The 18,146-nt window shown below is 36.2% G+C and overlaps 1 protein-coding gene and 1 non-coding gene across 2 annotated transcripts; one reads left to right on the forward strand and one right to left on the reverse strand.

Moving 5' to 3' along the window:
• Positions 1 to 3,407: 3,407 nt before the first annotated feature.
• LOC136175692 (olfactory receptor 4A47-like) lies at positions 3,408 to 4,052 on the forward strand. Its single transcript, XM_065945937.1, has one exon. It carries the CDS (start codon positions 3,408 to 3,410, stop codon positions 4,050 to 4,052), a length of 645 nt encoding a protein of 214 aa, XP_065802009.1.
• Positions 4,053 to 7,965: 3,913 nt separating this feature from the next.
• Positions 7,966 to 8,072, reverse strand: LOC136176089 (U6 spliceosomal RNA). Its single transcript, XR_010664470.1, has one exon. It is a non-coding gene; the product is annotated as a U6 spliceosomal RNA (small nuclear RNA).
• Between the last annotated feature and the right edge of the window lie 10,074 nt (positions 8,073 to 18,146).

Genomic DNA, 18,146 nt, shown 5'->3' on the forward strand with positions numbered 1-18,146 from the left:
GCTCTTTATCCCTGTCTCCTGTATAAAGTCATGAGAAGGAATGTACCTTGACATGATAAAGTCCACATGTGACAAACCCATTGCTAACATCTTCCTCCACATTAAAGCTTTAAAGCTTCCACATTAAAATCTGGGAGAAGACAAACAGTCACAGCCTCCCAAGTCCTTTGTAACATCATGCTGACATAAAAATTCCTGTGGAAACCTTAGATGTTCCTAAGCAGAACTCCTGTTTTCTGAAGTGAGATAATTTTGTTATTAATTTTTATTTAGTTTTGCTTTCTGTAACAGTGCTTCTAATGGTTGCCATTTCCTTTCCTTTTAAATCTCAGTTTAAGCATCCTTTTTTAAGAAAGATCTTCTCTGATTGCATTACCCACAGTAGAATTCTTCCTCTTATTTTCTATCCAGTACTCTATTTCTTATATTGCACACCATGAATACAACTACAATTAACATCTCCTTCTTTATTGTCTAACTTTATTATGAGAAAATAATAAAGGAATGCAGGAAAAAGAAGGTTTTACCTGATTTTAGCCCAGTTTTATTAATTGCTGTGTCCTTACTTATAGTACAGTTGCTGGCATTACAGAGGTGCCCTACTTTTTAAAAAAAAATTACTGATTGTTGAAATTATTAGCTTTAATATATTTAATATTAAATAAAATATGTTTAATAAATTTAATGTTTAATTAATAAAATATATTTAATAATAATTAAATTTAATTTAATTAAAAAGGCTAATTTAATTAGCTTTAATAATATTTTGATATGATTTTCAAATTTGTACCAAATTTTATGGTGACTAAACTGAGTATTAAATATAAGTAAAGAAAATCTTGCTATTGCAGGTGGGGAAATACACAACAAGTAAGTTCACTGAAGCAAAATGACTGGGTTGACATTTTATTCTTGATTGGCACCAGTCTGATAGAGATCTAAAATACTATTTTTTCCCCCCATATTGTACTTTTCTGACATGAATTATGTGATTTGGCCTATTAATATCTTTACATATAGATGTTCTTTAATAACTTTGTGGAAAATCCCACTGAATTAATTAAGCAAGAATCAGTCTTGGACACATTCCAAATCTAAGATTCAATAATAATTGCATCTGAAAGGGATGGGGTGTTTCATCATCATCATTCTTAAGCTGAAGAAAATGCTTCCCACTTAGTAACTGGCATCAACTCTTCAGGAGGTCCTTTCTTAGACTTAAAAAATACAGTCTAGACATATCAATGGGACAGAGTGAGAAGGGCTAAACAATCAAATGCTAGTGTTCTTTTTAATGTTATTAAGAAAGAGGTTGCTTATGAAAAATTTCCCTGGGAAATGACTAGTTGCTATCTTCCTATGTTTATATAGGATTTGTTGGACTTTCTGATAAATTTCCTAATGTGATAAACCTTTGTTTTTCTGTGTACACCATGGAATTCTTTTCAAACAATCTACACCTCATATAAAAATGACCTTCTGAATAATGAGAAGAATCCATTTAGAAAATGAACAGTCAAATGACATAATTTTATCCTCAAGTAATAAGGCATCCTTAGCCCTATACTGTCATACTGGATGAAAGAATTCCAGGGCTTACTTTGAGTTAAACCTCATTCTTCAGATTGTGGACAAGCCTCCACAAGGTAAGACTAATGGAGAATACTGGGAGACAGCCTAACAATTGAGTGACTTTATTTATTACGGAAGAAGTTAGTTCACTTTGAAATAAATGAAACAGGTGCAGGTGCAGCACGTAGACACATGTGACTTTGGGGACGAGAAGCGGACGCTCTCAGCCTCGGTGTTTGCAGTTATGGGGCAGGGGTTACAGTCTATGTCACTCTGAATGTTAGATGTGATGCATTAAACTATGACTACGTGATTGGGGTATACCGCAATGCTTATGGGACAGGGGTTACAGTCTGTGTTACTGTGAATGTTAGATGTGATGAATTAAACTACGACTGCGTGATTGGAGTATACCGCAATACTTTTGAGCAGCAGAGTGATATCTTCAGAGTAAGACTGAAAAGGACAATTTGGGCTGCTTCAGGAGAACCAATTTTGGAGGCCAGAATAAACATGCAGAGACTTGGTAGGAGGCTATCACAGTGGAGCAGAAATTAAAAAAAAAAAAAAGCATAGCAGAAAAAAATTAGAAGGGATTGCAATTTGTGATATGTTTTGAAAGTAGTGTCAATAGGATTTAATTTTTATGAGAGTGAAAAATAAGTGAAGAGCACTGAAATTTTTTATCTGAACAATAACATGGAAAATTATACCATTTAGCAAGATAAATAGGTAATGATTCTTTAAATTTTGTATAGGAAATGCCTACGTTTATTGTGGAAAATAAAAAAGCTTGTTTTATAAATATTAGTTCAGTTCAGTTCAGACTCTGTAACCCCAAGAACCGCAGCATGCCAGGCCTCCCTGTCCATCACCAACTCCCGGAGTTTACAAATATTAAATTGCGTTCAATTGGATGTCCACAATTAGAGATATATAATTGGAAAATTAGGGGAAACACAGGGTCTTGAGACACAAAATTAGACTGTTGCAGTGTTTATTGATCAGGAAAAGGGAAACATTCACTTAAAGACCTAAGAAGTATCAGTGAGGTCTGGGACAATTCAGGACAGAAACCTTTTCATGATTTGATCTACTCACATTGATCATGCAAATTACCTTGAGTGAGTCTCACTTTTACACTTTGTGACTTCACTGAAGTCCATTTCTGTCCTTTCTTGGTAATTCACTTAAAAAAAAATTCAGCTGAAGCATTAATTCTTCTGGAAATTCTTCTCTGATTCTCTTTTGATTGATATATTCCTGTAATGTGACTCTTAACTCCTGTGAATATCCTTATAACTTGATGCATGGGTCTGGAATTATCTGATCCCTAGTCGTGTGTTATATCACGAGGGCAAGGAACTCTGCGTTATTCAACTTGGCAATTAGAATGTCAATAACACATTGGATATGAAAAGATTCTCCACACACATTCTTTTAATTGAATTTGTAACGAAGGATGAACATTGTAATTCATTGAAAAACTTACCCGTTGTTCTGTAGGCTCACTGCCTCTAACACGTGAACACGGCACCTACACAGACTAGATGGAACCGAGGAGCAATGTGACTTACTTCATCCTCTCGGGCCTCACACAGAACCCGAAGGAGCAGAAAGTCCTCTTTGTTCTGTTCTTGTTCTTCTACGTCTTCACTGTAGTGGGCAACCTGCTCATCGTTGCGACTGTAGCTGTCAGTAAGACCCTGAACTCACCGATGTACTTTTTTCTTGCTAGTTTATCATTTATAGATCTAGTTTGTTCCTCTTCTGCTTCCCCCAGACTGATTTCAGACTTGTTCTTTGGGGAGAATACCATTTCCTTTGAATCCTGTATGACCCAGCTGTTTACAGAGCACTTTTTAGGTGGATCTGAGATATCCCTTCTGCTGGTGATGGCCTATGACCGCTACGTGGCCATCTGTAAGCCCTTGCATTATCTGGTGATCATGAGGCAGAGGGTGTGTGTTGCGCTGCTGCTGGCGTCCTGTGTTGGAGGTTTTCTGCACTCAGTTATCCAAGTTGGCACTGTTTATGGGCTCCCATTCTGTGGTCCCAATGTCATTGACCACTTTATGTGTGACATGTTCCCCTTGTTGAAACTCGTCTGTACCGACATCTTTGTCATCGGCATTTTAGAGGTGGCCAATGGAGGACTGATGTGCACTCTTGTGTTTCTGCTCTTACTCGTGTCCTACGGAGTCATCCTGCGCTCTCTGAAGAACCTGAGTCAGGAAGGGAGGCGGAAAGCCCTCCAGACCTGTGGCTCCCACATCACCGTGGTTGTCTGCTTCTTTGTTCCCTGTATTTTCATGTATGCAAGACCTGCTAAGACCTTCCCCATTGACAAATCACTGAGTGTGTTTTATACAGTCATAAGCCCCATGCTGAACCCATTAATCTATAGTCTAAGAAGTTCTGAGATCATGAATGCTATAAAGAAGCTCTGGACAAAAAAAGTGAGATCAAGTAGCAAATAAGTGCATTGTGCTTTACAGAGAAAATAGTTTAACACTAGGAATTCACTTCAAATACCAAAGTCTATTGTTGTGATGAAAACTTTTCTTCTCTCTGAAGAATTTTTCATGAGTTTTATTAAAGAATAGAATATTTGTTTATGTTATTAATAGTAGTTACCCTCCTTGAATGCAAACATCAATGTCTAGTTTATCACTGCAACTGGAAAGTTAAAATGGATTTAAAATAGAGTCAATAAGTCATATGTAATGTGTTGGTCAGAATTACAAAAATAATTAACTAATATGCATTACTTTTATTACTTCTCATTTTTTGTAACCAGATTCTTACCTTTTATTCTCACTTTTTATTGTACTAATTAAAATATTTTATACTATATATTCTATCATCTTCATTCACTTTTATTTGTTACATATGAAAATTTAGTGTAACAGTTTCCTTTATGTAGGAAATTGAAAGTATGATGGATAATAGTAAATGTTTAAAAATAGAATCCCTACAGAAATAGAATCATGTAAAATGTACCTCCTGTCCAACCAATATCAGAGTTTCCCAGTTTTTCCAGATGCAGCCACTATACTCTTTCTAAGATTACTCAAATAATAATTTTTGCAAAAGAAACATATTTTCACCTGTGTTTGCCTGTATATCTCTGTGTATAAATTTGCATTTTGCAGCTCAGATTTCTTAAGATCTTTCCATACAGTCTACAAAGATCTAACTCATTCTAGTTTTCTCATACTGCTCAGCTTCTTTAAAAGTCTCTAAAATTTAGGTATCCAGTTTTCTTCAAGTTCGTTCTCTTTTTCTACAATAAATAATTCTGCAAAGAAGTCTTTTTAAAATTTTCTCAGCATGAGTTTCTAGAAGTGGAATTGTTGAGTTAAGTGGTATGTGTATTTAAAATATTGATATTCATAGTTAATTGCAAAAATGTCATTATGAGCTTGAACAAACTTATTACTCTCCTCTCTTTGGAAAATACATTTGACAACATGCTGAACCACTAGGGCTTGATAAACACTTATGGTATATGAAAATGTGATTAAACAAATTGTTTCATTTGTATACTTTAATTGATATTCAATAAACATAATTGAATTGGAATGTCATCCTTGTATAAATGATTTGTAGTCCTTTTTCATGAATTGCCTATTAATGAATTTTTGTGTGTATTTGACGGCTGACACTGTTCCATACTGATATTAATGATTGAGTTGTACACTAATTATCCCTATTACCCTGTGTTTGGATTGCTGTTTTTACTGCTTATGATTTATTTTTTAATTTTTTAAATAATGTGAAGAATATTTTGGGGCATGGACAAATATTTATACATTTGCATAATTAATTCCATCAATATTTTTTGCCTCTATATCTTGAATTTGTCTAACTCAATGTTGTCAAAGTATTCTTCACATTTTCAACACTCAATTTTTTGTCTTTACATTTTATGCTTACATTTTCCTTTGATATAAAGAGATAAGCAGGGATTATATTTTAATTATTTTTCTAGATTTTCATTATTTTAGATGCATAATTATTTTTCCCCATGGCTTTGATATCCTAACTTTGTAAATATGGCATGTGTTTGCATCAAATTCATTCCTTCACTAGCATCTATTGATGTCTTTATTCATGTGCCATTTAACACACAATGTAACTGTGTACATTTGATTTAGAATATACTTTACTATCTTAAAAGCCTAGGATTCCTTCACTGCTAACTTTTTATCAGAACTGTGTCTATTTTTGCACATTTGCATTTTAAAATTAAATTTCAGTAAGCTAGTCTGGTAAAAACTACATTGAGTTAGTATTTTGAGTAATATTTGATTGAGAAAGCATTTGTATCTTCAGAGAATTGAGAATTCCTATCCACAAACTAAATGGCTTCAGATCCATAGATTGTAATGAAGATTTATGCCACCTATTTATGGTCATATTGCATACATCTTATTCAAGAATATGTGAATTCAAAAATCGCTTGGTTTGAAAAATATTTGCATCTGGTAATTGGATGAGGGAACATGATTTTCCTGAGTTGAGTTCTGGTTGTTCAGTTCAGGCCTCTGTTCACCAGACCTACGTTATTATTATTATTATTATTATTATTATTATTATTATTATTATCACTGTCACCTTAGTCTGCATGGGTTGCCATAACAAAATACTACAGACTGTGGAGCTTTGACAACAGACATTTATTTTCCCATAGTTCTGCAGGCTGATGTCCAAGATCAAGGTGATGGCTAGGTTGGTTTCTGGTGAATCCTCTCTTCATCCCTTGCATTGGGCACCTTTTCACTCTGTCCTTGCATGGCCTTTCTTCTGTGCACTTGCACAAGAGAAAGCTCTTTGCCCCTTCCACTTCTTATAAGGATGCCGGTTCTAACAGATTAGGACCCACTCTTATGATCTCAAGGAGTACCAGCTATTTCAGCCCCCATTTCAAGGTTTCCAAGCCTAGGTACAAGATGTAGGAGTGAATAAACTTTTTAGATGACCTCAGTCTGACAATTTCTAACTGCAGTCATGAGAGAGGTAGAGACAGAAGTATTCAGCTGAATGGATCAAAATCTTGACCCACTGAAATAATGTAATATAATAGAGTGAATATTGGTACTTTTTTTAATTATTTTTTTTAGTTGGATGCTAATTACTTTACAATATTGTAGTGGTTTTTGCCATACATTGACATGAGTCAGCCGTGGGTGTACACGTGTTCCCCATCCTGAGCCCCCCTCTCACCTCCCTCCCCATCCCATCCCTCTGGGTCATCCCAGTGCACCAGCCCTGAGCACCTTGTCTCATGCATCGAACCTGGACTGACGATCTGGTTCACATATGATAATATATGTTTTAATCCTATTATCTCAGATCATCCCACCCTCGCCTTCTCCCACAGAGTCCAAAAGACTGTTCTATACATTTGTGTCTCTTTTGCTGTCTTGCATATAGAGTTATTGTTACCATCTTTCTAAATTCCATATATATGCATTAATATACTGTATTGGTGTTTTTCTGTCTGGCTTACTTCACTCTGTATAATAGGCTCCAGTTTCATCCATCTCATTAGAACCGATTGAAATGAATTCTTCTTAACGGCTGAGTAATATTCCATGGTGTATATGTACCACAGCTTCCTTATCCATTCATCTGCTGATGGGCATCTAGGTTGCTTCCATGTCCTGGCTATTATAAACAGTGCTGCGATGAACATTGGGGTGCACGTGTCTCTTTCAGATCTGGTTTCCTCGGTGTGTATGCCCAGAAGTGGGATTGCTGGGTCATATGGCAGTTCTATTTCCAGTTTTTTAAGGAATCTCCACACTGTTCTCAATAGTGGTTGTACTAGTTTGCATTCCCACCAACAGTGTGAGAGGGTTCCCTTTTCTCCTCACCCTCTCCAGCATTTACTGTTTGTAGATTTTTGGAAAGCAACCATTCTGACTGGTGTGAAGTGGTACCTCATTGTGGTTTTGATTTGCATTTCTCTGATAATGAGTGATATTGAGCATCTTTTCATGTGTTTGTTAGCCATCTGTATGTCTTCTTTGGCGAAATGTCTGTTTAGTTCTTTGGCCCATTTTTTGACTGGCTCATTTATTTTTCTGGAATTGAACAGTAGGATTTCCTTTGTCAGTGATTAATTCTTTGTCAGTTGCTTCATATGCTACTATTTTCTCCCATTCTGAAGGCTGTCTTTTCACTTTGCTTATACTTTCCTTCATTGTGCAAAAGCTTTTAAGTTTCATAACGTCCCATTTGTTTGTTTTTGCTTTTATTTCCATTACTCTGGGAGGTGGGTCATAGAGGATCCCGCTGTGATTTATGTCGGAGAGTGTTTTGCCTATGCTTTCTTCTAGGAGCTTTATAGTTTCTGGTCTTACGTTTAGATCTTTAATCCATTTTAGAAATATGGAGTGCTTCACGAATTTGCATGTCATCCTTGCGCAGGGGCCATGCTAATCTTCTCTACATCATTCCAATGTTAGTATATGTGCTGCCAAAGCGAGCACTTTGGTGCTTTAAATACTCCAACTTTTTCACTCTCCTCTTTCACTTTCATCAAGAGGCTCTTCTTCTCTTTCTGCCATAAGTGTGGTGTCATCTGCATATCTGAGGTTATTGATATTTCTCCTGGCAATCTTGATTCCAGCTTATGCTTCCTCCTGCCCAGCGTTTCTCATGATGTACTCTGCATATAAGTTAAATAAGCAGAGTGATAGTATACAGCCTTGATGTACTCCTTTTCCTATGTGGAACCAGTCTGTTGGTCCATGTCCAGTTTTAACTGTTGCTTCCCGACCTGCATACAAATTTCTCAGGAGGCAGGTCAGGTGGTCTGGTATTTCCATCTCTTTCAGAATTTTCCACAGTTTATTCCTATATATTTTATTCTTTTTGATGCTGCTGTAAATTGGAATATTTTAATTTTTTAAATATTTTGTTATTATATGTAAATGCCACTTGTTTCTGTATATTGATTTTGTGTTCTGAAATACCGTTGGGTTTGCTCAGCAATTCTAACAGTCTTGGTGCAATTATTTGCATCTTCTGTCTGTAAGTTTATGTCTACTCTGTACTCTTCAGTATGACTTCTTAATCTTATTATCATGCATATGAGATTTGTATATATCAGTGTGTTAATCTGCAGTTTATTTTACGGATGACTAGTATTTCATTTTATGGATGTATCACAGCTTTTGTATCCTTTTCTTTATTATTTTCTCAATATTTTGGCTATTTCCAGCTATTTGGAATTATGATTAAAACTGATCTAAGGATTCATGTAGAATTTTGACAAACAAGGAAACACACCAGAAAAAAAAATGACATCATAATTTTCAAAACACTAGATTTGAAAAATAAGTTACTATGATTATTGAAAGATGGGAAACAAATTGGCCTGCAAGACTTTTTCCAGTTTATTACCTTTAAAAAATTTCCATATTGTGCTACAGACAGAGATACCTCAAAAATCCATGTAGAGTGTATGAGTTGAGGAGATGAAGTTAGGGATCTGAGGAGACCAAGTCAGCCAAAATTCTGAGAGTAGAATACTATATATGATACACTTGTAATCCAGGATGGGGAAGGAGGATGAGAGAGAGAGAATTCTGGACAACAACAAAAGAGGATCCCTTTCAACTATTCATCAGGGTACTGATTAGTGCACACGTTGAAGAATACCTAAGGATGGGGAAATATTTACCCAGATGGTTAGTGAGACGAGGGCTGGTGTTCAGGCTGGGCCAGGAAGAGCGCCTATTCTAACCAGCTGGAAAGCCTCATGGTTCACTGGGGCAGTGCTCTGGGTTGAATATTTAGGAAGACTTTGCATTGGTAGTGGGGCATGATTAGCCCTAGACTGAGAACTTCTCAAGACTTGCTTCAAGCACCATATGAAGATTTCTTTAAAAGAAATTCTGAAAGGAAGGATCCAAAAGAATCCAAGTAAATATCCTGTTCAGAATTTTGTATCTTTGTTACTGTGAGATATTCATGCAAATATTTTTCTTGTGATACCCTTGTGTTATGATAGTATAAAGGTTATACTAGGCACATGACGTGTATTAGGAAGTATATTAATTTTCTCCCTTCTGAGAAAGTGTGTACTATCCCCAGATTAGCTTTTATATAGAATTGGTTGAGCAAATCTATATGGGAATGAACTTTTTTGGGGGTTAAAAGATAGAATTCTAGTCATGTAAATTTATTTAAGTATTAGATTATCCCAGTTTTTAATTATTTTTCTCTGAGTTTATAAAGCTGTGTTTCTCATGGCAGTTTTTCTATTTTCTTTCAATTGGCAAGTATACTGTCAAAAATTAATTAATCGTATCACCTGATTATCTTTTTAAGGTCTGTAGAATTTGTAAGGATGACCCTATTTTCAATCTAGATTCTAATAATTTATTTTTTCTTATTTTTTATGATCCATTTTGCTAGGAATGTATTAATTTTATTTAACATTCAAAGAATAAATTGAAATCAGCTCAGATATCTTCAAAGATAAAACTTAAATTTGAACAGATTTCCTGTTTTGAAAGTTAAGATTTACACAAGAAAGTTTTTATATGTTTTATTTCTTCCCAGACTGGACATTTCCATTCCTGTGAGATGACCTCAAGTTGTTTTTCATGATTTTCTCCCAGGGCACAGGATTCTATAAGTCATGTACTACACAGTAATTTTCCTGGTGGTATCTCTGGAGATAAAGAATCTACCTCAAAATCATGATCATGGTCCCAGTGAATTTAATTAGACAGCAATCATGTTTGGAGATGAAGCAATTGAATGACTCAATAATACGAGACACAATTAAATGTAGACAAAGTGTTCATGACCCTGTGCCCTTACCTCAGAGAGTATTTGTCTGTAGCAGTAACCACATGACAGGCTTCTTCTCGAATTGAAATGATGGACTCAAAACATGAAAAAGTGTGTATAAGAAGTTATTCTTCAGGAAATCCAAAGTTCAACAGTGCTATTTGAAGAAAGGACAGTATAAGTGACTGAGAATCAAAATGTTGCAAAAGCTCTTTCACTATTTCATCTTCACTGGTATAAGCGCAAAGAGCAAAATTTTTGCTGTAAATAATTCTTGCAGAATTTGAAGTTTTCTCTCGCTCTCCTCAATCAAAATGCTAATTTAGCATTTGTTATCAGAACACCTCCTGCCAACAATGAATATTCTGAGTTTCTGTTGACAATCAAGATTCAAATTGCTTAGGTTACAGGACATTGATGTTCGTCTTTGAATCACAACAATTTGAAAATGTAATTTTCTCTGAGTGGCAGAGATGAATTAGATTTCCTGCAAGCTTGAGAAGAGTTGATCATGTGGAAGCAGTTCAAGGTCCAGTGATGGTGCATGTACCTTGCTCTCTGTTCCCAGAGATGGAGTGAGTTCATGAAGGATGAGGAAGACTGCATGGGAGTCCAGAACATGGATTGAAAGGCTTTCTCTTTATGCTGGTAACTCAGGAAGTATACTTATACATAAAATTCTGAACTAGGCTTTATATTTTGCAAGAGTACATTGGTGGTTTGACAATTAAGTTTTTAGGGGTTCTCCTTTGTGATTTTCATAATCAACTATGTTAGGAATCCTTTGTAATTTCTGAAAAATCTGCAGATTAAGTCTATTCTGTAATTCTCTTCTTGAATACGTTCATATTGTAATGGTCTAGAGTAAATTAACCTTCTCAAAAATATTCTTAGAAATTAATTTTAAATGCAACTATTTGGAGATATTTTTGTGGGCAAATATTTTTAAATCTGATAATATGCTCAATTAATATGTGCTCTAAATATAATATGTTAACCTGTTAAAATTAAAATATGAGATAGCATCTGTAGACTTTGATTCACTGACTTTCAAGAACAAAAATTAAGAGTGTAGTAAGCAAACTCTGACTACAATTCCTACTTGTTTGTTCACAGGTGAGAGTCAACAACCTATCATATATCTGATGACCACTTAGAGGTATTCTTCCTTTAACTTTTTGTTTATATATTTTATGCTATAATTTTATTTATATCTATTATAACTTAATATTTTAAATTTTTTTTGTCTATTTTAGATTTAGCTGTGTATATCCTCTAAAATGTAAATAATTTCCACAAACTACATTTGTCTATTGTTTTAGTACTTTTCCTAAACCCATAAAAAATTTATGTTGTCAAATATATCTATTTGGGATTTTAACAATTTCTTAAGAAGATTCTTCTGCTCCTAAAATGTGCAAGGTAACCTCCATTAACTGGAAAGTAGATAAAATGTAACTCTGGGTTTCAGTTTATTTCAGTTGCTCAGTCATGTTTGACTCTTTGCAGTACCCCAGGCTTCTCTGTCCATCACCAGCTCCTGGGGCTTACTCAAACTCATGTCCATTGAGTTGGTGATACCATCCAACCATCTCATCCTCTGTTGTCCCCTTCTCCTCCTGCCTTCAATCTTTCCCAGTATCAGGGTCTTTTCAAATGAGTCAGTTCTTCACATCAGATAGCCAAAGTATTGGAGTTTCAGCTTCAGCATCAATCCTTTCAATGATTATTCAAGACTGATTTCCTTTAGGATGAACTGGTTGGATCTCTTTGCAGTCCAAGGGACTCTCAAGAGTCTACTCTAACACCACAGTTCAAAAGATACTATCTATATTATACAATTTAATGAGCTTCCAAATGGAAAGCTAGTTGTGGCAACTCATGTATTTAATACTGTGGCTTTTCCCCACACATGTCTCTAATCACTCACCTCTCCATTAGACTATATGATTGTTGAGATTAGGATTAATATTTTAATCAGTTTTATGACATCTGAAAATATGGACACATAAGAAACTTTACTGCCTAATTGTTGCATAAACAAATTAGCTTAAGCTTTTGGGAAGTCACTATTAATAATATATATTTACAGGTAATTTTGTCCAGAACTCTGAAATATGACATACAGAAGAACCCATGGAACAAAGGAACAATGTAACTGAATTTTTTCCACTTGGGGCTCACTCAGAGCCCTCAGGGTCAGAAAATACTATTTGTCATCTTCTTGCTCATCTACATTGTGACCATTGTCCTGACTGTGGTGGTCAGTCCAACCCTGCATGCCCATATGTACTTCTTTCTTGACAACTTTTCATATATGGATGCTGTTTATTCTACTACATTCACCCCAAATATGATTATAAACTTACTCTATGAGAAAAGAACCATCTCCTTCCAAGCTTGCATGACCCAGATTTTTACAGGGCACTTATTTGGTGGTGCTGAGATTTTACTCCTGGTGTTCATGGCCTATGACCGCTACGTGGCCATCTGCAAGCCCTTGCATTATTTGACAATCATGAATCAGCGAGTGTGTGTTCTGCTTCTGCTTCTGGCCTGGGCTGGTGGGTTTTTACATGCTGTCCTTCATCCTCTCTTTGTTTACAACCTCCCCTTCTGTGGCCCCAATGTCATGGACCACTTTGTGTGTGACATGTACCCCTTGTTAAAACTGGCCTGCACTGACACCCAATTTATTGCCCTCACAGTCCTGGCCAATAACGGGGCCATCTGTATGGCCATCTTCACACTGTTACTCATCTCCTATGGGGTCATCCTGTTTCAGAGTTGTAATATTTATCATGAAGAGGCTACACGAATAATCTGAATAAGCATGGTGTAAACACAGAAAAATAACCAAATCTTACTTATTTTCCAATTGGACAATCATGTTATCTCCTGAAGCTTACCAGCTTTGTCAGGAGTTAAATTTTTATAAAGATGATTGTTTCACCTTCCCTGATACTTTAGAATTTCTGATAAAACCTCCACTATTTTTCAATATCCCTGTTTCTTTGTTTATAGTGTTTCATAACCTTTATAGAGATGACGGCTCTGTCTTTTAGCATAATTCATCATTCATGAGCTTCAAATATGCATTATGAAACTTGACAACAGATATTTTTTTTTTTCGATTGTGTTTTTGTTTGACAACAGATATTTTAAGTGATATCATTGTTAAGAAAGATTCTGACAATATATGCCATTCTTGTTTCTCTTATCAATGAAACACAGATTTAGTCAAGACAAGTCAAACCGTTTATGAGACCAACATGCACTGCTTAGTCGCTCAGTCGTGTCCAACTCTTTGTGACCTCATAGACTGTGGCTCCGCAGGCTCCTCTGTCCGTGGAATTTTGCAGGCTGGAGTACTGGAGTGGGTTGCCATTTCCTTCCCCAGGGGATCTTCCTGACCCAGGGCTGAAACCTGTATTTCCTGTGCCTCCTGCCATTGGAGGAGAATCCTTTACCTCCCTGAGTCACCAGGACATAACTAACACAAATTATCAGGTAATAAAGAGTCCAGACTATACTATTTTGTTTGACAGAGACATCATTTATAAAATCCTCCCTCTTTCTCTGAAACAGGCTTGAAATAAAATATTGACGGCCTCTAATACAGTTAGAAGCACGTGCTTGAAGAAACTTGTTATTCTGTCTCCCTTATTCAGCCTGGATTCCTGTGGGGCTAAGGATATGGGGCAATGGATGCTTTTCACTTGTAAATGATACTAAATGAGAAATATCATATCCTGATTTTTATACCTTTTACATGGAGAGTTTTTACATTCAAATGTCTTCTATTTCTCAAAGCCTTCTCAAACACAATACTATTCACTGAATAATGGCAAACTTTTGGTTTACCAAATCTTAAATAATTTGTTCCTTGACTTTTGGATGTTGCTATAGAAACAAAATCTTGTGTCCCTCTCCAGAATCATAACTTAGTTCCTTTCTAGTGTGGTACTATTTGGAGGGGGCCCTTTGGGAGATGACGAAGTCATGAAGGTGCATTCTGATGATTGAGGTTATAGTGTGTGTGTGACAGTCGCTGTGTCTGACTCTTTGAGACCCCATGGGTTATATAGTCCATGGAATTCTCCAGACCCGAACACTGGAGTGCATAGCCTTTCCCTTCTCCAGGGGATCTTCCCAACTCAGGGATCGTACTCAGGTCTCCTGTATTGCAGGCGGATTCTTTACCAGCTGAGTCACAAGGGAAGCCCAAGAATACCGGAGTGGGGAGCCAATTCCTTCTTCAGTGGATCTTCCCGGATCAGGAATCAAACCGTGGTCTCCTGCATTGCAGGCAGATTCTTTACCAACTGAGCTGTGAGGGAATCCCTGATTGATGTTAATGCCATTATGAAGAGACATCAGAGAGCTCACATGATCCTTTTGCTATGTAAGGACATAGGAAAAAAGATGGCTGTCTATAAACTAGGGAGGAGGACTCATCAGATACAGAATCTGTTTTGGTCCCTTAGTTTTCTAGCCACCAAGCTTGTGAAAAATAATTGTTTATTATTTAGTTTATCTAAGTTGGTGGTATTCTTTAACAGTAGCCCAAAAAAACAAACAGAGAAATTTAGTTAATTTTCAATTTTTTTTTTTAATTTCAAGTGATGAGATAAATAGCTTTGTGAATTGTCTGTGTTTATTTATCTACAAGTTCCTTGAAGTCAGGGAAAGTTTTTTCATTGACTTTGTGTTTTCTATTCCTTGTCCAATGTAAGGGATACAGCACCCACTTTATACCTTTTTCAATTTTTTTGAATTCTTGATCTATTGGAGTGAGAATATTTACTGATAAATTTTGAATAACACTTTTTACAGAAAAAAATGTATATACTTATTATAGATATTTACTCTTCTTTGACATTTGCTAAGTAACTTATTTCCTATGTATTTATATATAATTAGAAATATATATAAGCATGCTATTTTAATATTCTTTCATTGTTTTATTTTTTCTAACACATTCTTTTGGAAAACTCCATTTCCTCACAATGATTTTATAAATTTTAACCTCTGCTTGCTTTTTAAAACAACTTTTGAAACTATTTCCCACCCATTAGCATTTCTTTTGTTTTTGATGAGGAAATATCTAAGCCTCTTTTCCTCTGCAGATAATATAGTCTACCAACATAATTATTAATTTCAGTTAATTTGATATTATTTTATTTAGTATGTCAGGTTTTACACTACCTAGAATATTCAATTTTGGAGCACTTTCTCCTCTTCCTCCTCCTCAACCTTCCCCTCCTTCACTACAAACTGTTAGTCACTCAGTCATGTCCGACTCTCTGTGACCCCATGGAATGTAACCCGCCAGGCTCCTCTGTCCATGGAATTCTCCAGGCAAGAGTATTGGAGTGTATTGCCATTCCCTTCTCCAAGGGATCTTCCCAACTCAGGAATTGAACTCAGGTCTTCATGTCAGGCAGATTCTTTACCATCTGAGATACCAAAATTTGGGGTAATTTTAAAAGTTTGAAGTCTTCCCATAAAGATAAATTTATAGTGTGATGACTCTACATATTTATTTTAAGGGAAATGACATGTTTAAATATTTTGTTTTTCCACCCAGAATAAGATACATACTGTGAAAGATTGATAAATGTCTCAATAAACATATGCAATCATCTCCAAACAGTGTTTGTGGACCTTTCCTTTGTTTTCGTTTTTGAAAAAGAAGACTCTTTTATTTATACTTGATTCACATGTTCAATGAGCTGCTCAGAAAGGATTAGTATCCTTTGCTGGCATGAACAACAGCTCAGTTCTCAAAGCCACAGGCATATGTCTGTATCCCAACATTCATAAGCCTGTATTCAACAACAAAACTATTTATCCTACTACACTCTCAAATTTCTATCCAACCTCATATAGATCACTATGAACACCTGTACACACGTATTCAATGTTATGTAGGTTTCTACCCAATTGGACGTTTGTGTCTGTAAGTGAACACACCCATGTCTGTATCTGACCACACATGGATCAGTATCTGACTACTGATATGCATGCACTTGTATACGCATATGCATATGTATTTGATGTGATCACACACCAGCCTATATCTGTCCACACACAGGATTGTATCTTGCCATTCACTGCTCTGTATCTTGTTGGTCCTTTAATGGACTGGAACCTGGTGGTCTGGAGTCGACGATAAGAAAGTAAGAGAAAGAGGCTGATAGCGCTTGTTGGTCCTTTAATGGACCGGAACCTGGTGGTTCCGAGAGTGAGAGAGAGAGAGGCTGATATCCCCTGGTTTACGCAGAACGCCGAGTCCTGTTCTTAGGGCTGGCGCTGCTGCACGTAGGCACCAGGCGCCCTCTCGAGTGGGTGAAGGCACAGTGCGCCTTCCCCAGAGGGGCTTCTGCTCGGGCAAGAAAGTGAGCTCAGTGGGCCTCCGCGCTCCAAGGAGTTAGCCAGAAATAGAGAGACAGAGAGAAAGACAGAAAGAATAGAATAGAAAGAAAGAAAGAAAGAAAGGGAAAGAAAGACGGGGACCAAAGCTCTGATGGAGCAAAGGTGTTTTAATCAACATGGAGTGGGCATATATACTGTCTTACAAGGTGGCTATTCTCAGCAAAGACAAAGATTAAAATTCCAGACTTATAAAACATAAGATGATCCCTATCAAAGAGAGAGAGCTGCAAACAATCACCTTTTACCATTTGGCCCATAAAAAGGAAGAGGGTACTTATCACTGTAATGAGAAATGCCTGGATTCCTCAGCCCAGCGAAAGGCATGCCTCTCCTCTTAATTCCTGAATATTCAGGAATCAATAAGGGCCAGAGGGTTCCTGACAGATCCAAAACAGCACACAGGAAGCCTCGTGTTAAATGCTTCCTGACAGTATCTGACCATAATGAATTCAGGCAGGAGTTGATTTAACAAGTCTTTCATGAGGCAAGGAGTGATGTCTCTCTCTAGTAATCAGTATATTGCTTGGCTTTTAAGGAGGGTCCAAAACGACTTCAGGTATATGAATGATGCCTTGGCAGGGATAGATAGAAGAGAAAGCCCTTCTGGGTCATCTCTTCCTTCTCCGTATAGATACAGAGCTATATAGACATTGTCCAGTGAGGTTGTCAGACTTGTAAACTGTCAGCTCAGGGCTCCTAGAGGGAGTAGGGCAAACTATCAGGTCAGTTAAGTCTCATCCCGTGATGACATCAGCTTAAAGTTCAGGATCTCAAGTTCTAGATTCAGACTATTTTTCCATAAGGAAGGAAGCAAAATGAAAATATAACCTATAGAGTCGGAGCAAATATTTGCAAATCATACACTCATAAGGAGTGAATATCTAAAATATATAAGGAACATCTACTAAATAATGTAAGAAGAAATAGCCCAATTAAAAATAGGCAGATAATCTGAACATATATATTTCCAGAAAAAAATCTACAAATGCCAATAAGAACCTGATAAGTTCCTCAATATCACTAATCAAAGAGGAAATTCAAATGAAAATCATAATGAGATATCACCTCATGCCTGTTAGGATGGCTATTTGATATATGTAGAAGACAATGAATCTTGGTTAGGACAGACAAAATGGAACCCTTCTATACTGTTCGTGGGAATCTAAATTTGTTCAATCATAATGGAGAAAGTTATGGAAGTTTCTCAAACAAAATAAAAGTACCATGTAAATAAGCAATCTTACTATGTGTAAATATCCAAGAATATGAAGTCAGGAATCTGAAGAGATTTCTGTACTTACATGTTTATTGCAAGTAAATGT

Source organism: Muntiacus reevesi, chromosome 9 (assembly GCF_963930625.1).
Source record: "Muntiacus reevesi chromosome 9, mMunRee1.1, whole genome shotgun sequence".
NCBI classification, from domain to species: Eukaryota; Metazoa; Chordata; class Mammalia; order Artiodactyla; family Cervidae; genus Muntiacus; species Muntiacus reevesi.